Source organism: Botryllus schlosseri, chromosome 2 (assembly GCF_051294905.1).
Source record: "Botryllus schlosseri isolate E-star chromosome 2, Bs_hap1, whole genome shotgun sequence".
NCBI lineage: Eukaryota > Metazoa > Chordata > Ascidiacea > Stolidobranchia > Styelidae > Botryllus > Botryllus schlosseri.
In genome coordinates this window covers 33,398,489-33,422,782 of record NC_137237.1, presented here as the reverse complement: position 1 = coordinate 33,422,782, position 24,294 = coordinate 33,398,489, and the positions used below count along the sequence as shown (strand labels likewise).

The window sequence follows — 24,294 nt, the reverse complement described above, 5'->3', positions numbered from 1 at the left end:
TATGTGTGTATTTACCAGTTTTACTGTGAATAAGGAATATCATATTATTATGATCTTGTTCACCATACCAGTTCAAACTTGACTATCCGATAAATTAGATTGATCGGATGAGTAATACATATTCAATAACAGGCTAAAACAGTGGTTTTTGACCTGGGCTCCAGCGCCCCCGGGCGGAAACGCTCAAGAGGCTATATGGGGAAGATGAGCTCGGCGGCGGTACGGGGGCGCTGAAGAAAAATGGCGTCGCAGTAGATCAGACGTTCTCAACCGGGGGTCCGCGAAGAATTTTCAGGGGTCCGCGAAAACTTTAAAATTACAAAAGGGTTGAAAACCTAATTTGTATTTCTTTAAGTTAGGAAAATCACGAGGCAATTTATCTTCATAAATGCTAAAACTTTAGGAGTGACATCAACAGAATGGTCGTCTAAGGTGAAATATCCCACTGTTCAAACTAATTTGAACTGCCAAATTGCCAATAGCCAACTGATACAAACATATTGCTGTGTCGAGATGTTCTGTTGGGGTTTGTGGAAAAATAATTAAAAAAATATGGACTAGTAAGGTCAAACGGGTTGACTTCGAAATGTTTGAAAAACTCCATTTTCCCCTGTAACATACAAAACCACCATTCCAGAGTAACCTCAAGATGAGCTGCTAGATATAAATGACTAGGCTGGGCGTCATACGTTCATTAAAAAAAAATTTGGTACCTGTATGTTGCAATCATACCAAAGGGTGGCGTCTCGAGCGTTACGCGTTTTTATTACATTCGCCACCGTCTAAGTGGGCGAAAATGGATTTACGGCTCTCGTTCATATTAAATCGCAGATGCCAATTTTCAAGACACGATTCCGTATTTCAAGAAATGCAGCTACAGAATTCGCTTTAAAATAATAAAAGTCCGCCCCATTTATACATAAATAGTATGATGATACTTTTTGAAAAGGCATTTTGTTGCTATGTATCATTAGCCTACAGTTAATATTTGCACCAGGCAGATTACGGTCCCACGAGAATTTACTCGGTGGTGAATTGAAAATGACTCGACTTGACTCGAGTCAAAACTTTAAAAGTGAGATTGACTTGTGACTCGGAACCGTGTGACTTGGTTACAACCCTGGATTTGTGATTAATAGACAATTCAAACCGGTTCGACTGCTTCCCACCGTGCAGTGGATGTTATTGATGAGAATACCAAACTGAAATGACTCGAAATCGCGTCATTCATAATTTTCTGAAAATTTTGGCTATATTTCCTACTCCTAATGTTTATAGTTATGGTTTTGGGGAGCCCAATTTGGAATCAAGTAACCTAAAAAAAATTGTAGTTGAGTAAACTTGCAAAAACTACCGTACTTTATGTTGATTCACGAAATAAGTTTTGACCGCACTTGAGCTCCCACTCTCCGACGCCCCGGATGCTGCGAAAACTTTCCCGAAACAGCAGTTGGACGCTTGATGTATTTGTAAATGGGTTCTTGCCTACATATTTGGTATACCACCCGCACATTCTAGTCCGTGACGTACTTGGCCTTAAAGGCGTAAAGCGTCACTCCCCTTCTCATCAATAATATTAATAAATGCTTGATCACCGGAAATCTAGTGTTAACAGGCATATTCTTGCCTAAGATTACTTAATCGCAACACCTTTCAGGCCCAGAGCCGTCGACGTTCTGAATTCATACTGGGTGGTCAAATTTAAATTAACGATGTCTGTCTGAGTAATTTTCTCCTAATTATAGTTTCCTGCTTGAAGGCAGTAATGTACATCAAGAGCGAGATTTTACGGTAGTCGTGACAATTTACGCAAGTTTCGGGGACACCTTTGAGGGTAACACAGTATGATGCGAGGGAAGCGAAGTCTAGTTATTTTACGGCAGGTGTTTTAGGTAAGCTTATCAAATATCTAGTGATAAATGCCTTATAAATCCCTCACTATGAAGTCATATTGTATATGGAAAGGAAAGGACGTAGTTTATTTTGTCCTTGATGTTTTTGCGGCATACGCACCGACTCATGATACACATACACACGATCTGTGCATATATGCATACCATGAGTGCATGATGTGCATATGCCGCTGGACAAGGAAGGTGCAAATATAGCCTTTAACGGCTTTCTAAGTCTTGCACCACCCCTCCATGCTATCCCAGTAATGCATGAGCGCCAAGCAGGGAAGTTATAGATACCTTTGTTACTAATCAGGTCTCAGGTCTGGCCCGGCCGGGGATCAAACCCCCGACCGACCGATCAAGAAGCCGGACGCTCCACCATTACGCTATCTTGTCGATATTGTGTAGGCCTACTGCGTATCCATTCATATGTTTCAAGTAGTTGGTAGCGGAGAACGACTGACTTTTTCATTAGCTTTTTAACCTGGTTATAAATGCTTACATAATAAGAATGGTCTTTTCGACAGTTAGTCGAAAATAACTGATAGGCCACTCAAGGCCCAACGTAGTCGTTCTGACTAATTTTCACTGGATGTCAAGTAATAACGGTAATGAATACCACTTATCATCGGTGATCAACTCATCATACTCGTGAAAACATGTTTTTGTGGATCATGAATTTTCAGATGTCAGCAAATTTCAGATTTCTTTGTTATTCTCGCGAATCGATGAACATGAACATGTGTTTGTGACAATCCGATCCAACGTTGCAAAATAAAAATGAGACTGATGCGTGTTTCGAAACGTATTTAAGAACGTGTAGAGTCTGAAAACGACCACTGTGGATTTTAATTTGTCGAGCCCACTCATCATTAACATAGCCGCAGATAGCAGATATCAACAGGTGTAATGATTCAAGATGTATTTTGACAACAATTGATCGCCTGTATCCAGATCTTCTTTCGTGTCACGGGGATTCTGCCCATGAGCACCGATTGTAACTTGAATAAATTCTAGGAAATAGCGTTTTATGGAACTTGGTTTGTTCCAGAGCAGTGAAGGCCAGGACCTACATTGTTACCAACCGCGGTCAGTACAAATTAAGGTTCGCATATACGAGTGGCATGGTTCATCACGTTGTCATGTGATATCTTAAACTTCATAGTCAATACCGAATTGTATGTTACCATTCTCCTATTTGAAGCTATAATACTATCATTGATTGACCCTCAGGCCTGTATACACTTGAATATTTTATGGAACTTTTCAAATTGACCCTGCTGTTTGCATATGTGTGCAGTGCATTCGCTGCATCATCGTATTTCAAAGGAATTGTCTGTGATCAATGTGACCAATGGTGTTCGGCAAATACGGGTATTACGAATGGTGTGGTGACTAGGGTCGGCAAGGCTGGACCCCGTGGAGCTCGCGGTGACCCGGGACCTAAAGGACCCGTTGGCAGACCTGGTGATATCGGGCCGAAGGGGCGAGTTGGGCCGGTCGGGCCTCGGGGACTAAAGGGAGAAGTTAACATGACAGCCGTCGAATACAGCATCGATAGCAAAATAAGGAAAGGTATGATATCGTCACTAAGATGCATTATTATGCGTGTAGTAACTTCAGTATAATTCATGTTTTATTTCATATAGTCGTTGAAATGTTCAATCGGATCGACTGTGCTGGCGTAGAACTTGAATACGCATCTGTACGAAACGAATCCGGTGGAGTATTCAAGTTGTACATACCTTTTATTGGGCTTATTAAAGTTTATTGCGACGTTCTCGATGAAGGTGGAAATTGGCTAGTGAGTTCAGGCTAAACTCACATTATATAAGACATATAGGCTAATGGGTGCGGCATCCATCTAGGTATTCCAACGGAGAATGATCGGCGACGTTGATTTTCTTCGAAACTGGGCTGATTACGCTACTGGATTTGGGAATTTACAAGGCGATTTTTGGCTTGGTATGTGTAACTACGGAATAATTGCTTTCATAAAGCAGTATCATTCGCCTGATGCATATAAATACCTTCATATGTTCAGGAAAAATTATAACAGGGATATATTTATGCAAGTCGTCCCAACGTATATTGTGATTTTCTTCAGGACTTGAGTCCATGTACCAGCTGACAAAGGAAGGGGGCGTGGAGTTGAAAATCAACATGGTCACAAATAATGGAATTCAGCTGTTCGCTAAATACAGGTGTGGCAATATTTTCAATACTTTGCAATTTGTAATAATTCTAAGGCTATATCATTTAGGAGTAGCGAGTCCATTTGAAATGTTCTAGTTTGTGTCGAGTGGAACTTTAGAAATTGGTTCATTGTAAACACGAACACAAACCATAATGGCTAGCCGGTACTGATTCTACAAGTCATATTGAAACGAGGGAAGCCCTGGGCAGTTTTCTAAGCATTTCGGTAATGGCAGTGTCTGAGCCATTGCACGTCAAGGCAATATGCCCATTCATATCAGCTCATTCTCTCTGGATGGAATGCTGTTGCCGCCGCTGACGCAGTTTCACCTAGTGAAGAACAGTGATGTTAGGCACAGGCGAATAGCTTACTTTGAAACAAAAACAACACACTCAATTTCAGCATTTCAAAATGCTTTACTTAGCATTCTTTCCTAATGTCAAATCAGATCGCGGTCGCAAAATATATATTGTCGCGAACCTCGTGTTGGTGACGCCTTTTCTAATTTATGGGTGCCGATTAGTACACGCATAATCATTTTCTTGATTGCGTAAACCCATATGTTCACTAGGTGATAGCATTCACACCCTCGACTGCGATACCCTGGCGTATGAGAAATACCCTGTTCTATAGGCAGGGTTGCCAGCGACTTGGACCCAAAAATAAGCACGGTCGAAAAATTAGATTAAAAAGCGTTTTTTTGCATACTTCGTTTGTATTTATATGAGTTTCGGCATATCATATGCAATTCATCTTACTGCTAATAATTTCGTCTTTTAATTCTCCACGAGACTGCGATACAATGAAAGATAGGAAGGTTTCAAAACGACTTGGAGTATTCTTCGAAATCAGACCCCAACCTGGCTTATTCGATGTAAAAAGGAGGCATGCACACTGAATGAAAAGTAAAAGAAGACATTACAAACGGACGGGAGACAAAAAAGCGGCTAGTGTTGGAAGGCGAGATCGATATATCACGTCGTGATCCGATAAACTAGAGGCTGACCAGGATTTATTCTTTGTATTTCGACTTGAATGTGAACAGGACATGCTCGATGAATGTCGGATAGCCGGAAAGATATTGTCCTACAAATTGGGTCCGGCATATTTGATAGAGCGATGATCTTTTTTGTCTACCATGTGGTAGTTGGACGACGTGGACGCGCGTTTGCCGTGCATATTTGATACCGAGGTGGAGAATTTATTACCGTTTTCGGGGCAGTGGCACTGATAAATAAACTTTGTTATTTCTAGTTTCCGCATATCTTTTATATTTAGAATATTTTGAGCAGTGATTTGCTTGATACACATCCCGGCCACTTTGGGGCCCTGACTATGATACGGAGAACCTGGTGTTGTGGTTTTTGCAGTTGCTTCAGTCCGCTAGCACTGGTATAGCCTCTCCCAATAGATAATGCTATATTGTTACTTTGATTGGAATACTTTTTTGCCAGAAACAATCTGCTCCAGCCACTACTTGTTATTAGAAAGTGCTTCATGAATCTCACTACACCTGAGGTCTAGGTTTACCGTTACAGGTAGCTGGGATTTTACCGTCATTTCAATCTTACGTCCATTTGGACAGGCTTGCCGAGCGCTAATTTTAATAAAGTGGTGATCAATGGAAAGCTGTACTGATTGCGAAAACGTTAATTTCATTCTGCTCATAGCCCTTGGACACCCCACCCCAAAAAATCCAGCCTCAAATTTAGCCTTGCGATGGAGATTGTCTCTTTGACGTGTCAGGTTGTTTCTCTTGAGCTGCACTCTCGTTTTACCCGACAGAATTGTGTCACAATGGAAAATTTGAGGATGATTTTTGGGGTTCTAGGGCCACGAACGAGAGTAAAATTGATATTTTCGTAATCAGTAGAGTAGCAGCTTTCCATTAATAACCATTTTATTAAAGCTAGCGCTGGGCAAGCTGGTCAGAAATGGCCGTTAAATTGCCTTTGACCGAATGAAAAGTATGATGTAAACCCAAAGGGTGTCCACACCGTTTACGACACTATGATCTCACTAGTACTATTATAGTCAAATCCTGTGATGTGTACACGCCGGGAGTTATTTTCATTTGTGATGGCATAAACTCTCGACGCAAAATCATTATTTTAGAATATACCAGTGGAAAACGATCGAAGTTGTGTAGTTGTCAAAAATAAGACAAAATAAAGACGTAAGTCGGAAAGAAGGGCATTTCTTAGAAACAAGGACAGTTGAGTTTTCTAAGACCTGGCCTTTGAAAATAAGGACGGACAAATCTCAGAAATAAGGACGGTATGGCAACCCTGTCTATCTCAAATCACCCGCTCGAACGCCGGTATTACCTATTTCGCGTCGTTTATTCCGATCTTCAGTTAACCCTGTCCATTAGCCTAGCTGTAAAAGCTGTGAAGGAGAACGAATTGCCAAAAATGAGGACATTTAGGCGTATTCGGAGAACATTTTCAATTTCCTAAAAAAGGATAACGTATGGTAACCCTACTGTTCTATATGTTTGCTAATAAACCATATTGCTAGGTGTTCAAGTAATATTGTACAGCAGAGGTCTCAAACTCAAATGTGCTCGCGGGCCAATTTTCCAGTTTTGACGACGCCGCGGGCCGCAGCATCAACAGGGCTATTATTAAATGTCTTTCAAAGTAGGCCGTATTTGATGGAATGAAATTGTCCTATTGAAAGTGAGCCAATATAACAGACTGACATTCAACACTCATCATAAAAATGTAATTTACTCTAAGATATAGACGCCATGTGAGCGGACAAATATATATTATTATCCTGAAAGCTATCACGTTATAATTTTGCAGCTACTATGAATATTAAGAATTTAACAGATTGATAATAGAGATTTATCTGCTATCACAGCATTTGGGGTTTAGCAATGCAGCCCAATCCAGGATTTGGGTATACTCCGGATAAGTGGGTTATTAAGCTCATGGTCAATTACCTTCGAATATTGGAGCGGAAAATAACAATATAAATAGCTTGATGAATGTGTCATAGTTATAGAGATTTCGGAACGCGGAACAACATCGTTGGAGCGTACCACTAGGGTATACTCGATACCTTTGAGTGGCATTATTAACATGGTTTAGCGACCCAAGATATAACTAACAGATTGCCAATGGCTGCCATAACTATTTGGTTAGTTAGCGAATGTTAAGCTGCGACCTTCTGATCTATTACTATTCCCATGACACGCAACTAGTTTGTTGCGTCCATGGTTCTAACCAGGTCACGGCTTTCAGAGTCCATCCGAGTCCACTACGGTCATTTTCGATTGGCCATCGAATCAGCCCGAGTCTGAGTAATTTTAATAAAGGTCGCGTCCAAGTCTAACTCACAAATTTTAGTCACCAATCGTCTAAGTATAGTGCTATAAACGAATATCGTCTAAGGGTCAGGGTTTATCATCGTGAATTGGAAATGTGACAAAATAGGGAATCTCTACTGCATGGTCGCGGATAGTGAAGTTTGATGAGTAGTTTTAGGCTATCGGAGCAATTTAAAAGGTGATTTTCTATTTACAACTTGAAAGGATATATGTGGCACTTATATGTGGAAAAATTAATGAAAATCTGAAATGTCGTCGCGGGCCGCCCGAAATGCTCTGGCGGGCCGCATGCGGCCCGCGGGCCGCGTGTTTGAGACCTCTGTTGTACAGTGTCCAAATCATGCGGCCGGTGGAAGAGACTTATGAAATATGGTGATAATTTTGCGCACAGTATCTTTGTATTACGAGAAGATTCGGAGTTACCAGCCTGCACTACCATAGGTTTAGTTTCCTTAGATTCGGGCCATTGCTATATTATAAATTAGTGGTTCTTAACCTCCCCCCTTCCCCAGCGCCCCTTTTCAGAAATTTAAATGGTATGGCGTCCCCATATTTTAAGGATTGTACTAAAAATGATGGGTAAGACGTCGAAGTCCGGTTTGTCTTTTCGGGTTCGGATTTTACTATTGGAAATATTCATGCTTGTGCGCACAACAGTGTTGGGATCAAGTCACTACCTTCGAGTCACGAGTCATTTCGAGTCATTGCACATTTTGACTCGAGTCAAGTCAAGTCAATCGATTTTCGAAAGTGACTCGAGTCAAGTCAAGTCACTCGATTTTTGGAGTTGACTCGAGTCAAGTCGAGTCAAGTCAAGTCAAGTCACGAGTCAAGTCACAATTCAAGTCAAGTTGGCTTTTCAAAGTATGAGGCATGATTTTGTCATTTCAGTTTGCTGGCTGTCTGAAATACATATTGAGTGGTCATTGATTCTGAACCAATAAACGAATATAGAGTTAAATATACACCCAAGAAGACGCTGTATCGCTCACATATACCTAGAACTGCTAAACTACGTAAGTAATTGCATAGCCTCAGTTTATAGTTACCAGCCAAAATAGAGAATAGAGAAACGAATTGATAAGATGCACTTTACAAACATTCGAGCCTGCGCCAATGGTTGATTACTATATAAACTCTATTCGAATTCAATTTCAATCAACCAAGAGGTTTGGTTAAGGTAATAACAGAAAACAGAAATATACATTTTACTATTAAATTACTTTACTATACTAGTTTACGACATCGTAAGCTATAAGCTTCGATCACTTCGTTTGCGGTTAATTTATTTGAGAAAGAACAATGAAGGCACAGTGAAACGCAAGATCATTGAATGATTAGTCGCTTTCGCGGGTTACACGAGCGTTTCGCGAGCAATACGACCATATGCAAGATACAATGATTTTTATCGACACCGATTACTTGATGACTTGAAATTGACTCGTGAATTTTGCTCCGAGTCACGAGTCAATCCACATTTTTGATACGCCGAGTCAAGTCAATTCAAGTCATTTTAGCAAATTGACTCGAGTCAAGTCAAGTCATACGAAAAAGGTGACTCGAGTCTGACTCGAGTCAAGTCATGACTCGAGTCATCCCAACACTGGCGCACAATGACTAATCGACTAATTAACGATCTAATAATTGTATGTGCAATATTCGGGATAACATCAAGGTTTTTATAACTACCATCGGGTATGCGATGATGCTTATCCGGCTCGATCCCAGTGATGAGCATCGGACGGACTCGGATAGCGTTCAGACCGGATTTCGCTACATTTTGAGACAGTCGGATCGGATTCGGCTTCTATTGCAGATTTTTTTCGGATATTTTCGGATAGTTGTAACTTTTGCTTCGGATATTTTGGATAATTTTGATCAGGAGTGACGTTTGATTTCAAGTCAAAAGAAAAAATCGTCCGCTCAAAGACCAAACACGGACAGTAAAGACGTTCTGATAGGACTGGTGGCACTCACAAGCTGTTCTGTCGAAGGTCCAAGCAAATGTAAATCAGTTAACTCTAACCTTAGCATTTGTAAAGACTACTCTGCTCAGATGTCCAATTAGGATTCTTCGGTAAAGTTATTCGATTCGGTTCCGGACGGAATTATTCAAATTCGCGTGGATTCTTGGTTGGGTGTGTTCGGATTCGGACTGATAGTTCGTCAGAGACTCGAGCTGTCGGACGGATTCGGATTCTCAGAAATCAATATCTGCTCATCGCTGTTCGATCCCAATGTACACATCCCGAAACCATTTCTGCGATTGGTTGATAGTTGATGGTATGCTCGTTGTGTGATTGCTTTGTACGACTAGTAAATCAACTGACATTGTGGTTTGAACCGATGCTCACTAGAGCGGGGCATGGACCGAAGCCGGTTCGGCGACGGATCAGTACTTTTTACCAATAACAGGACAGCCTTACCCTCTTCCACCCTCGAAGCAATAGTTAAAGTGAAAAGTTCAAGGAAGTAAACCACATGCTAAGTCCAAGTTGTCATAATTACTTCAGAAAATGGTTGGGCTTGATCTTTGAGTTTTTCATTTTACGTTTGCATTGTTTGAATCAATATTCAATACCATTGTGTGAGTAGATAATTATTATCGGAGTTTGTCGGTCCGGATGATGGTCATTTCTAGAATCCGGCAGAGGAGTCGGACTGAAATCGGATCAGGGCTTTTAAAACAGGATCGGAGTAGGACCAGAGAATGTGCACCAATGCTCACATTGAATTTAATTAGCCAAAATACCTCATATTGTACAACGTACATGAGAGGTTGTAGCTTACAGCACCAACATCATCATCCAATGTGGTACGATGATGAAATATACTGACGATTTCCTTTGTAGCTCTACAATACTAGGATAGTACAGCTGCATTATTTCGACAAAAACACTTCTAAGGGCTCAGCACGCGATTAAAATTTGTACCGTGACTCTTTCTCAGATTTAGACACGTTGCGCGCTGCGTGGTGCAACATCTAGTTCGAAACATTTTTGTCAAACACAATCTAGCGCACAGACCTGGACAACCAGATAATTCAAGTTGTCTAAGCGAGATGCCAGTTATCTAATTTTAATCTAATTTGTGCAATCTTTCAGTGCGCTAATTCTAATTCTAATCTTATTTGTGAAATGTTCCTATATGCTCTAATTCAAATACAAATTTAATTTGTGAAATTCTCTATGCTCTAATGTTAGTTTTAATCTAATTTATTGGTTTCCTGAAAATGCCTCTTTGTTCGACGCATTTTGCAGCGAGTTAACAAGAATAACCCTCTCGCACAGGGAAATCCAGTGCCAAGCAGAGATGCCACCGAGATAATTTGGAAAAACCCAGATTTGGACCTTAAAATAAAACAGAAATACCCAGATCCTATATTGCACTCAAATTCCTATGATTTAGCTGTAAAATAGAGACTGAGAGTCATCAATAACAGGTATACCAACATAAGAAGTTTTAGCCCTTGATATTGAAATCCCAACTGTCCATTTTCATACTTCACATTTTGCTCAGTTAAATGAGCAATCCATCGAAATATGATGTTTTCCTCCCGACACATCGCTACGAGGCCTTCGTTATGGGGGTCCCGTTCCCGTTCAGTAGTTCTAATTCTAATCTAATTTGGAAAATTCTGTGTAGATCTAATTTTAATATAATTCGGAAAAGCTTAAAATTTTCTAGTTGTCCAATACTGCTAGCGTGACGGAAGTGTGCTCAGGGAGAATTTACGATCTAAAATCAGGCGCATGATGCACGCAACTTTCATTTTATGCGAATTATAATAACAACCACTGCATGTATGGAAACACGGTGTACACGTCGACGCTATATTTCGCGCCAAGTGCGACGAAAAGGTTCTAGATTTGACAAAGTTTATCCAATTTAAATTTGCAACGTGAATTTATACTACTATTCAACTATTGTTTTACTACAGCAGTGGTCGGGAACCTATGGCTCGCGACTCATATATGGCTTTATTGGGTATAAGATATGGCTCTTTGCCATACATTTATTTTTGTACTGAATTGATCAATATTGCAGCAAGAATATGCCCTCTTCAGGTTTAGGGGCTAGGGCCCCCTCTCTTCAAAATAATCAAATTTAAGTTACTGTCACGCCGGCGGCCAATATCAGTCGCGAATTCTATGCGCCAGTTTTTTTGTGTTATACTGGAGCCGAACCTCGGCTCCTGTTAATTGGCAGACTATTGATTAGTTCTCTGATTGCACCGTTTATTTAGTTGCCTAATATATATATATATCGTCTTTCAATTAAATAAAAGGGCAAAAGAAAACAGGAAACAAACGAACATCAAGATAATGAGTTTTCGGCCCTTATTAAGCGCCTCCATCGTGGGCGGTCGTGGGCGTCTTCGAGCGATAGCCCGCATTGCGCTAGCTCGGTCTCTATTGTTGAGCGCCATGTGGTTCTATTCCAGCCACCTCTGCGCCATGGCTCCGTCGGAATGTGGTTGATGATGGCGGCGGCTGGTTGATCGTCTTGATGCCGCACTAGATGACCGATTAAGCGTAAGCGTCGTTCGGCAGCCAGCAAACGGCATGGGACTGTTTTTGTGAGTTTGCGCAGAGCATTGGTGGATATGTGCTCCGGGTGGTGGATGCCGAGTGCGTAGCGGAGGAGTGCATCGTAGTTGGCGTTGAGTGTCTTAGCCAGCTTTTCTGTCAGCGTGAGTGCTTCTATTCCGTAGAGAAGAACCTGCTCGACAGTGGCACGGAAGATGCGGGTCTTGAGCTGGGTTGAGGCACTTGAGTGGAAGAGGCTATGTAGCCGTCTTGCCGCGCCCCAGGCCTTTGCTCGCCTCGCCTTGAGCGCTTTTCCAGAGTCAGCGACGTCAATACCGAGGTATACAAAACTCGTTACATACTTGAGATCGATATCTCCCAGTTGAATTGGTGTCGCGTTCGCCGGTAGAGCTGGTATGGCCAGAACCTCAGTCTTCTTAGCGTTGATCTGGAGGCCAACAAGAGCGGCGGCGGCCTCTAGCTGGTTTATGAGACGCTGTGCCGATGCGGTGTTCGGGGCAAGCAGGGCTAGGTCGTCTGCGTAGGCAAGAACACCTACGTGGATTGCCTCGCGAGTCGTACGCGTGCGCGTTCCTTGCCGTGGCCGCCATTCGAAGAAGTTCGTAGTATCCGGGAAGGCCGTTCGCAGCACGAAGTCAAGGATGACCACAAACAAGAATGGTGCCAGGGTGTCACCTTGAAGCACAGCAGCCGAAGTGTTGAAATCTCCGCTTGGGCCGTCATCTGTTCGGACTCGCGCTCGTGTGTCAGTGTAGAGGGCCATAATGGCGTACGTTATCACCTCAGGAATTCCATAGAATCTGAGGATCTCCGCCATGGCTGGGCGCGAGACCGAGTCGAAGGCTTTCGCGAAATCAACGAAAACGGCCACAACATTCTTTTTGTGTGAGCGGCAGGTGTCAATGATTGTGCGCAGTGCCAGGATGTGCTCTGTTGTACCGCGGGATGGTCGAAATCCATTCTGAGCATTCAGGAGCTTGGTAGAGAGTTGCTGACGTATGCGAAGGAGCAGTACTCGGTCGAACAGCTTGGCAGCGGTCTGCATCAGGGAGATGCCTCTGTAGTTCGCTGGGTCACTCGCAGCGCCTTTCTTGTAGATAGGGACGATTTCGCTCTCGAGCCACTCGGGGGGCACCGGGCCGCCTTCGAGGACGCCATTCATGACGTCGAGGAGCACAGGTGCAACGCCCGAGGTGTAAGCAGCCGTTGGGATGCCGTCCGTGCCGGTGGCCTTGAATTGTGGTACTCCACTCATGGCTGTCTTGAGCTCACCAAGCGTGATCAGGGTTGTATTGATCGCTAGAGGATTTGCTGCTAGTGAAGGCGGTGCAACGAGCACATCGATGTCCGGTGCAGGTGTAGATAACAGGGTCTCGAAGTGTGCTGCGAGGTCTTCCGTACAGGCCTTCACGCGGGTCCTCTTGAAGCCAACTAATTCACCGATAGCTTTCCAGGCTGCTCTTGATCGGCCTGCTTCCAACTCCTTTTCCACGGAAAGGGCAATGCCCAATAAGGGCAATTGCCTAATAAAACGACTATACCCGTGCTGTTACGATGTCTCTTCAATAACAAACGTTTATCGTGTGTCGACATCGTTTCGTTGTGCTACAGGGAGTACATATGCTCCGTATCCTGGCGTGATGGCAGCGATGGGATTCGAACCCACGCCCTCTAAATGGCTGGTGACTCGAACCTCCTGGCGATGTATCGGAATCGAAATCTTGAATTGTGCGATGCGTTGAATCAAAGAACATATCACGCATGGCGACGCTCATTTCAAGACTCAGTTTTCACATTCACATTGTCTTCCTGATCTACGGCGCGAAATGAACTGTTGTGGATGTGACATTCACAATTATAAACTCGAATTACATACAACGCCAGAGCTTTCCACGTTCTCCACCTTCTGTGTAGTACCGGCGATAAAATTTATGCGTGTAGCGCAACGTTATATTACCGCCGAATACTTCGAGAATTGAGAATTCGATAAGTATTTAGATTTTCGGAATCAGTGTGACAGTCACATTAATATCAGTTATGATAAATTCTAAGCTACTTACGATGAATTGCGTAATCATTGGTGAGGCTTGGCCCGTCTGCGTCTTACCTTTCGTTTCGAGCTTATTTTCGAACAATAAAAACAATTTTTTAAAGAGAAAATATGGCGCACACGAGTAATCCCTTGTGGTGAGTTCGAATTAGTGCTACCATGACGTCACGAATTTCCAATTGTGACGTAACAGTTGATCGGAAAGTGTGGCTCTTTGGGAGTTGAGATGGAAAAAATAGAACCAATATGGCTCTTCTGACAAAAAAGATTCCCGACCACTGTACTATAGAATTATCATATGTTTCCATTATCAGCGGCCCCATAACGCCCACTGAGTGTTTCTGACCCCTTCCAAATCTAAATCACCCTTAGACCGCTGGATCCAAGGTTAATAACCACTGTTATCGATAAATAACCGCTCCATGTAATCACAGACAGATCTATAGCGCTAAAACATCGCTGTGCAATGATATAGTTGACGACAACTGACGATATGTCTTCTATGAGACTAAAATGAACTTCGGGCCGAAGCCGTATGATTAAAGAGGCTTCATATCGACATCATGCAAATCTCCGACAAAATATGCTGACTCGCAGAGAGTAAGTAACGCGATCCAGTTCCTAGCCGTATCAACTTGGACTGATGATAAGTTATCCAAATGGAAAACATGTAGCCAACATATCATTTTCATCTGTAATAGTGTTCAACATTTTATTCTTTAACCCAGCAATTTCCAAATCGGTCCATCGACGGACAACTACAGACTGACAGTGAGCGGATACTCAGGAAACGCAACCGACTGCCTCGCATATCATAACAATCGACCATTTACAACCATAGACGCTGATCATGATACTAGTTCCAGTAATTGTGCATCTGCTCATGAGGGAGCTTGGTGGTATGTCGGGTGTTACCACAGTAATCTTAATGGGAATTTTAAAAAGTCGGATTGGAGGGGAATTGTTTGGCGTGATGCCGATAATGGTTGGAACAAAAGAAACCTGCGCTTCACTGAGATGAAATTTCGAAAAAGGCTGTGAATTAGAACGGATGGTTATTCGATACCATGTATATATGCCCTAGCCTACTGTTAGACGACCTTGCGACTCTCATTTACACCAGTCCGGTATTCTTTACTATGATTGAACGCATTGAATGCTCTCTTATTTGAGATTTCATTCCAAGCTCGTAACGTCATATTTTGTGATACGATTGGTGATATACTATGTTCTTTCCAATTCTCTACTGGTTGCTGACGATTACCCCTGACGAGTGCCACCCGAACATATTCGGGTTCATTCCAATATAACTATACTATTCAATTGTATATTGAACTTCTGGAGCTCTTTAATATTATGATTCTGCAAATGCCAATTTGCAGCACGACCCACTTTCAGGCTTTCTAAGACACCGCTTGCGCGGATGATATGGCGAGGAAGAGCCTGGATAAACCTACAACACTTCGATTAGAGTTCTGTGGTCGACCTCGATTGCACTCATACTCATAACGTATTGGTGTTGAAGCTGAGGACCATACCAATATACGCTATCTCGCCAGAGCATTGCATAAATATTGTTCTTTTTGTTAATCTATACGTAATCATGTTTGAAAAAGAAAGAAAGTTTTTTAACTAGCGCTATGTTTTACATGTAAAGATGTTTGTTTTGATTTTGATTTTAAACCCTACTCTATAGTAGAACTGATTGTCTATAGCAGTGGTTCTTAACCTTGCCTCCAGCGCCCCCCAAGGGGCGCCGGCGATTTTGAAGGGGGCGGAAACGCTCATGGGGCGATATGGGGGGCGCTGGGCTCAAGGGGGCGCTGAAGAAAAATGGCTTCGCCGTGGACATATTCTGAGTATTCAGAACGAATAAAACATTCCACAAAATGTGTCAAATCCCGAAATTTTGGTCTCGCTACGCGACGATGTTTGCTACATATGTTTACATAAATGTAGTGGGTTATTATAATTTATATAAAACGAATTGCGCGTAATTTTAGATCGCCAATTTCGCGTTATTTAAAACACTGCTGTCACACTTGCTAGGGTTATTTTCAACAAAATATTTCGAATTAGGTATTATATCCCGCAGCGCACAGCGTGTGAAAATCAAAGAAAAAGGCCCTGTATATCACTTTTGATTGAGAGTGAGAGCCCTTTGTACATAAAATAAGTTTTGAAGCTTTGTGAACGAAATGAATAACAAAATATACCTATATTTGAGAGCTACAAAATTAAATCGTCAGAATATTTCTTCATCGTATCATAAAGGATGATACCATCTCGTGTTGTGGTTCACAACCTCACTCTCACATGAACGTTATATAATATGAGTTGCTTTGTTTGGAATACATTCATGTTAAAATTAATAACTGGGTACAGTACTAAATCCAATTTGAGCAGATATATGCATCCAATTCTCACTTGACATACTTTTAGTTTCACAAAGCAATAAGACAAAATCCAATACCATTAATTTCCCCGTATTATCAATCGGCGATGTGAATTCTGAAGGGTTCGAACCACAGGGTAAGATACCGTACCCGATTGTTGCTGATATAACAACCTTGATTTGACCCTGAATATAGCACACACAAATATTATATGGTTTATTTTAGTTGAATGGCCCTCGAGCGCGATTAAAGCGCGAAATATCTCCAATACCAAAGTCCCAAAAAGACAGACTGAACTTGGACGTCTTACCAAGACCGAAACTGCTGCAACCCAAACCCCTTATAGGTTAGCTCAAAGGGTGCCCTAAATTATTTCGGTGAATGAACATACATTGAACATCATGTTTTTACGACTCCCTTACGGAAGAATACGCATAATTATGAATAGAAATAGGTATCTCGGCGTGGGCCATTACCACACTACGATGCACGAAGACATGAAGTTCCGGTGAATATGGGACTCCGAGAAGTGTGTAAAAAAGATCGTCAGCGAGAAGACCTTAACCGAAGAGGCCCTAATGTTGAGCGTAAACTTCGATGTAGATGAGTCTAATTGTCCATAGGTGTTTAAATCGCTCGTGCCGAATTATCATGTCGTCGCAATCTGCACCCACAGGACTAATAACATCCATCAGAGAAAATTATTTGTCAATGACGAAATACCAATTTTTTATCGTGTGCTTTCTTTAGTTTAATGCGTTCATGCGTTTCAATAACTTTTGACTATATAGCGGACAAGAGGTAACAAAATAACATGTAACGATTTAATTGTACCAACGGGCATGCCCGAATATGTTCAATTAATAATTACCTGGCATTCATTTTCCAATACAACAGCTCACTCAGCGCTACTGGTAAATCTAATGACGTGATCTGAGAGGATAAAAAGTTTATAGTGACATATATATGCAAGTACAACCTATTTCATTCATGCATTATGGAAAACTTTGGCTCCTAGGGCGACCAGGTCACATAAACTTTGCTGACCATCGAAATCACTCGACGGGGTTCTTCGGGGTCAAGCCCTCATGAGTTTGGTTTATCACGCTATAGGTGCCCAAGACAATCGTTTTTAGGGGGGCTGACGACGGGCTGGTACGGCCCTACTCTCACCCATTGTCCTTACAATATGGGGAGGGGGCGCTGGAGCACCATAATTTCGGAAAGTGGGCGCTGGAGGAAAAAAGGTTGAGAACCACTGTGGTAAATGAACATCGAAATACTTCGTTACAGTTCTGAGGATTTCCAGTAACATGGCATTGAAATCTCTTGTCATCGAAGGTAACCGCCAACCGTGCGTTGTAATATGCCGTTCGCGAACCTGTGTTTGAGCAAGTTTCTTTGTCGTGGTTGACATGAAATGATACGGGTGGGTACGCCGAATGTTTATGAGGGCCTAAAGTCGGACGGATTCGGATACTCAGGAATCAATATCCGCTCATCACTGGTGCCTATACTCTTTGCAGAACTATCGATCGACTGTGTACTGACCTCAACTCGACAATTTTACTACGGAAACATATAATTAGGCAGACAACGAACAATACCTTATCCTGCAAACATGACTAAATCGACTGAGAAAGTATTGGTATTCAATATTCCTCGTAGAAATAACGACCACGCGTGTACTGCGATTGACCGCAATCACAGGAACTTACAACCCACTACTGGATTTCATCCTGCATTATCTGTAGTCACATGTCGCACGTCTTCAGCAGCAGTCCGCTATTTATATTTTCTCGGCCAAGGAAATATTTCATCTATTCGGTGTGGAGCACTGGGAATTCCTGACGGCTTTTGTGTCAAGTGAAATAGAGGGTTTACTGATTTAGTCGATGATGAGTTTCCTTGTTTAAACGCACAATAGAAGTAGGCTATACGACATGCTGGATATAGATGAATTGATACAGCATCTGAATGCCAACGGTACGGAAGTCCTCGAAAAGAACTTTGGCATGGTCGAACGAATTTGCACTGTTGTCACGTTTGGATTGTTGAGTGTTGCTGGATTCGTTACTAATGCCGTGATGATAGTCATCCTACTGAGAATGAAGCAGACAGTCTTCGTCACTATTACTCTCGGACTAAGTTTTACAGATCTAATAGCATCATGCATCAGCCCATTCACTGTCTACCAAGTTGTGCACGTGGCGCACTTTACCTTGCCCTCTTTTGTGTGTAATATGATAACTTCAACTAGTACTGCAACAACGATGGTCACGGTGCATCACGTTTTGATGTTGAGCATCATCCGGTATCGTGGGGTCGTGCACGCGTTCGATGGGCGACGAGAAGTTTCTGTGAAATTTTGCCGCATGTTGCTTGCTGGTTCCTGGATATTTTCGTTTACACTGCTGACATTCCCACATTACATTCAAATGAAAGTCGAACCATGGAAAAACGGAAAGATATGCTGGATGGATATCAAGCCAGCCATGCGGGTGCAGGTGCTGTCGGTTCTATCAATTTCATTGAGTGTGTTCGTACCAACTATCACGATCGTCGGCCTCTGTCTTGCAATAATTCATCACCTTGCCACTCGAAGATCCTCAACCACAGTAGGACAGAGTTCCACTTCAAAAAAGAGAGAGGAACGAGCTTTGCTACAACTGAAAGCTATAGTAATCAGTTTCCTAGTAGGCTATAGCATTGATTGCACGGGGAAAATACTAATCCTCACTATGCGACAAATATTAGAGAACAAACATTTTCTGTTATTTGTCTTCATACCGAACGGTATTCTTCGCTTCACGGAATGTCTTAACCCAATTCTCTATTACTACGCCTCCAATGAAATTAGAAACGAAGCGAAACGTCTCAAAGACGACATGCGAAAGGTAATAAAGTGTGAAAGAACGCCCCCAATGAATGCAATGGCCGATGCCGGGACCCTTGAAACTGTTCCGCCGAAGGGTACTCGTACAGTGAAAATTGCATGGGCCGAAACAAATTAGCAGTCGAGAAAATTGAGTATGGTGAGAAGAGGTGGAACAGTCCTGTTACATGTCAGAACAATATTTCTAACTGTAGTCAACTTGTCGGTAGCAGTTGTGAGTTTCGCTTGAACAATGTCGTATAATCGATAATGTTGAGCTTGACTTTTGGAAAAAGTATTTGAAAATGCAATATCTTGCTTTGCGTTGGAAACTGCAAGTCTGGATTGGTCAGTCCAAGCTTCCTGAGTTTCATTAAAGGCGTGCCCACAACTTCTTCATTATTGCGGAAGTAGACCGGTGCCGGTTTACACTAGCATTGGAAACCCAAATCCCTCTTAATAGTACAGAGGGTCTTGCACGCGATGTATGTTCAGCAATTATGGTAATAACTGGTCATTTCGCGATTATACAAAAATTTGCATTGCTGTATCGCAAGTTGTCAATTCTATCTATCCCATGCCCACCCGCAATCGCGCTTCTTGTTACTTGATATTCCAATTTATTTATATTCCAGGCTTTGGGTTCGTTACAGATATTGGTCAGAATATAAATCAGCGATCGCGCGTACACCGACAATCCAACGATCGATCACTGCAGCTATACGACAAAATCAAAGTCGCGCTACGTAATGCATCGCACTTTCTTTCAATATTCTTACGGTCAAGGTGAACCGCTTTGAAACGAATCCCTTAACGACCAAGCTTTATCTGTCCGTGGTAACTGTTCAATATTTGCCATATTCGTGAATGATATGTGTTTAATTTTAGTCATCGCATGTAGTGTACGCTGTGGTGCAGTGGTTCTCAACCTTTTTGTCTTCATTCCCCACTTCAGATTTATTCCGAGCCTTCATTCCCTACCAAGACCGTAACAGCACTTTTTCAGCCCCGCCAAAAACGTTGGTCTTGGGCCCCCAGAACCCCCTCAGCCCCAGTGAGCCTGTACGCTTTTTCTCTGCAACTTATCAGCTACATGGGTTTACTGTTTAGTGCGTCGCCTTATTTCGACTAAACACGCGAAGCTCGTAAAATTTATATAATTCGTGCTTTAATCGGCCAATATCATTAGGAATTGCATATATTGTGCTATCAATTTTTTATCCCCTCTCTGCTCACGTAATCAGATTTGAGTAGAGCTGAGTGAGGTGAATTGGAAAAGGTAGGACCCCTAAATAAGAATTGATCATCTTTGGGCGGACCCGTTGGTATATATTGACTCAGTTACATTATGCTATTTCGTGGCCTCCTTTATCTGCTATGTCAAAAGATATGGAAATCGCCAAAACTAAAATGCACACACGATTTCAAATTAGTTGTTTTTGTTGTTAGTATTGTACATATGGTGTTCGGCTACTATGGCCTTTTACACCAGGTCTCAAGAGTCTGATAGATCCATTAGCGTCACAATTGTCTGCCGGTGAGGATTCAAATTAGTATTGCTTCATTGGCAAATAATTTTCCCTGCGGAATGGCATTTGTCCTGTAGGGTTCAGATCGTCAGGACAGGAACATTCGGCGCCAGCCATTTAGCCAATTAAACATATATGTATATTGCATATATATATTGTTCCGACGCGTCACTGAAGTGAATGAGTGGCGCTTTGTTAGGTGTCGGATCCTGTCTGCTGTACACTAAATCTGGCTCGGACTATAGTCAAACTGTTGCTTATCAAATCTTCTTCTGATCTCAAATTCAAGCAGTCCAAACGAATTATACGGAAACAGCTTTTTCAGAATGAAGACATGTAAATGGTGAGATTCGCAAGATTGCTTGCTCGTCCGATAACAGTTGAATGGAGAAAGAAATAGCAGCAACTGAGCAATATAAAGGTAAACGAAAACGAACGATGTAACAATTCAATCAACCATAATCATTAAATCAAACAAAACAATTAAGAGTTGTCGAGGAGAATAACGGAATGCTAATAAAGGACAGTTGAATTAAACTGATTAACTAAAACATGACTCGTCAAAACAAGTTTTGGGTCACCACAACGGCATTCCTTCTCGGCCAAGGTCTTCTCGCTGCTGATCGTTCTGGCACACTTCTCGGAGTTGCATGTTCCATGGCCTATAACCTCATATGCCTTTGGTGCGTCTTGGCGCAGTAATGGCATGCGCCAAAGTCTTCATTTCTATAAATTCAGCGTATTTTCGTGGGGGAAGGGTACCCAATAACCAGATATTCCGCAATATTAAATCGCAAGGAGGTTTGTGGTGCAGCAGTTACGGTCCTGTTCTCCACTACCCAGCACTTTTGTCATCACAGAGCAGCTAGCTATTTGCTGGTTTGACTACACACAGTGGTGGCCCTACGAACGGGGGGGGCCTGGGCGAGACTTACCGGGGGGGCCCCTATGAGTATCTATCCGTAACTTCTGGGGGGCTCCGCCCCCCAGACCTCCCTTCCGTATCGGTTATTATTATCTATCTTTCACCACCGCAAAGGTTTGCCCAGGTGCTGGATTCGGCCATGTCTATTTTGCATGTGTGCAAGGATAGACTACATCAAAACTAAGTAATTCTACCACACGCAGAGACGTGATGATTATCGGGTCACGGGACTTTTCTAACAAATGCAGTGATTTGATGATGACTGACACATCTGTACGGAATCATATTCTTGCTTGGTGCACGGATTTCCATGTTTCTTCGTCATTCTCCTTGAAAAAAGCGCAAAATCCAGATAGGGGGGCCCCTTCGACCAGGGGGGGGGAGTCGGGCGACCGCCCACCTCGCCCACCCCAAAAGCCACCACTGACCACACAAGACACACAACCACACCAGTACGCAAGATAATCGCCAATAACCGCCACATAAAACTATTGTGAACCGATACCAGTAAGGCTAAAAATTTCGCGAAAGCATTATTTCATGTCAAACTAGTCGTGCTGGATGCGTTTGTGACGCCATGATTGGCCATCCAGAGTTACAAATGAGGTTTTGTGAACAACACGCGATATAATTTTCGATACACACATTCCAGAGCAGTTAACTGGTAATGGTAATTGCGCATGTGTCTCCGTGAATATATAGACTGTCTTCTATATTATTTTGAACAGATGCGTCTATTCCCCACAAGAAACCATTGAATTCCCCACCAGTGGGGAATTCCCCACCGTTTGGGAACCACTGCTGTAGTGTATATGCATATATAATTTATATTTTCAATTTAAGTAGGTATAGATTAGGGGTCGGGAACCTTTTTCGACCGAAGAGCCATATTGGCGCAATATTTTCAATTGTAACTCTCAAAGAGCCATACATGTCAATCAACTGTTACGTCACAATTTAAAATTATTGACGTAATGGTAGCACTAATAGATGGGATTCGTAGTGTGCGGCATATTGTCATACAAGCGTCGCCATGCTGTCTGCTTTTCTCTTTGATCAATCAAGGTATCGTACAACCCAAGATTTCTAGGCGCTCGCTATCGGGTAGATCGAATTCGCGAGTGATGTTAGTCGCGGCGCGAAAGCAGCTTATATTTGAGGATTTTTAAAAAGGGGATACGAGTCCCTTAGTATGGATACCTTACTGTCTTGACCTCTTTCAGACATGTTTATGCTGCCGCGAGAATAACTATTATGGCAGGTATAAAAATTAATTAGGCCGTTAGAAAAATTAACTATCAAGTTGCAAATAGTTGCTGCAATATTGATAAATTAGGTAAAAAGTTGAAAATTTGCCAAATAGCCATATCTGATACCCAAAAGACCCATTCACGGCTCGCGAGTCATAGGTTCCCGACCACTGGTGTAGAGTGTAGACCGACTTAATATTCTGCACATTATTGAATTTTGTTTCGAGATGTTTTCTTTGGTGTTATGTAACTATTTTCTGTCCACTCCGAAGCAGTATTGATTCGGTACTGCTGTATTTCACGTTTCGAATTATTATTAATACAAACTTCGCTTACCTTTTGAATTTGAACAATAAATAGTTATTAAGACTATGTAAGCCTGCATTTATTCTATAGCACAGGGTTCGGTATTTTCAAATCTAAATCTTGTTCGTGGGATATGTGCGCAGTAAGCACTTGGAAACTTTTCAGGCGTTTTTTAGGCGTTTGTTCAGAACTTGCGCTGAATAAGAGAAAGGCGAGAAGGGGGTATTCGTTTTCGCCTCCACCATCGAGATGCTTTGACGACGGAGATGCGATACGACCGAAAGGTCATCTAGTCTGCACCACCGTTTTTCTCTTCCATGCTATCCGCGGATACTGAGCGCCTAGCAGGATAGCAGCAGTTACCAGTTCTCAAGTCTTTGGTTTGACCCGGCCGGGGATCGAACCCACGAGATGACTTTATTATTCTGCGAAGTTACAATGAAATGTCCATCTTGGCCGTCCTAGTCTCGAGTCTTATGACTTGGTTCGAGTCTTGCACAATGACTCGAGGACAAGTCGAGTCAATACACAAATTTACCCGAGTCGAGTCGAGTTATTTTACGCATTCGAAAAAATGACTCGAGTCAAGTCGAGTCGCAAAAAAAAACGTGATTCGAGTCATTACAACCCTGGTAGAAGTGGATGTCGTCTAAAATCGGGGCCGTAACTCCCGCAGCCCAAGCCATCAAATTTGGAGGCGCCAAGCTCGGATGGGGCATAATGGTTTTTTCTTAAATCATTATAAAGTGTTGAGAATTATTTCAAAAGATTTATTCAACGTAAAAAATTTCTTTCCACGATTTAGTATTACTAGTTTTCTTCCTCGAGAAAAATAAGCATAATTTACAGAAATGAGTCAGACCGCTGTATTCGCAAATATAAAAGAAAGGTATATTTCTCTTATCGCTTGAGGCCGTTGGGTTTGCTTCAGTTTGAGGTTACACAGCCTGCGTGCACGTACATGGCTATTAGGCCCTGGTATTT

General features: G+C 42.3%; 3 protein-coding genes across 4 annotated transcripts in view; all 3 read left to right on the top strand.

Moving 5' to 3' along the window:
* The window catches only part of LOC145434478 (ficolin-3-like), a 45,025-nt gene extending 29,009 nt beyond the window's left edge, over positions 1-16,016 (top strand). The window contains exons 2-6 of the mRNA XM_080311838.1: positions 3,129-3,470; positions 3,545-3,699; positions 3,764-3,860; positions 4,003-4,099; positions 14,758-16,016. Of these exons, the coding sequence (XP_080167964.1) occupies positions 3,152-3,470; positions 3,545-3,699; positions 3,764-3,860; positions 4,003-4,099; positions 14,758-15,070 (981 nt within the window). The 5' untranslated portion in view covers positions 3,129-3,151 and the 3' untranslated portion in view covers positions 15,071-16,016. The remainder of the gene's footprint in view (positions 1-3,128; positions 3,471-3,544; positions 3,700-3,763; positions 3,861-4,002; positions 4,100-14,757) is intronic.
* LOC145434472 (sarcoplasmic/endoplasmic reticulum calcium ATPase 1-like) overlaps positions 1-24,294 on the top strand; it is a 402,254-nt gene that overhangs the window by 174,487 nt on the left and 203,473 nt on the right. The gene's annotated exons all lie outside the window — the stretch shown is intronic.
* On the top strand, positions 16,165-23,348 carry LOC145434476 (N-formyl peptide receptor 1-like). Its single transcript, XM_080311836.1, has one exon. The coding sequence runs from the start codon at positions 18,369-18,371 to the stop codon at positions 19,437-19,439; it is 1,071 nt and encodes a 356-aa protein (XP_080167962.1). The 5' UTR covers positions 16,165-18,368; the 3' UTR covers positions 19,440-23,348.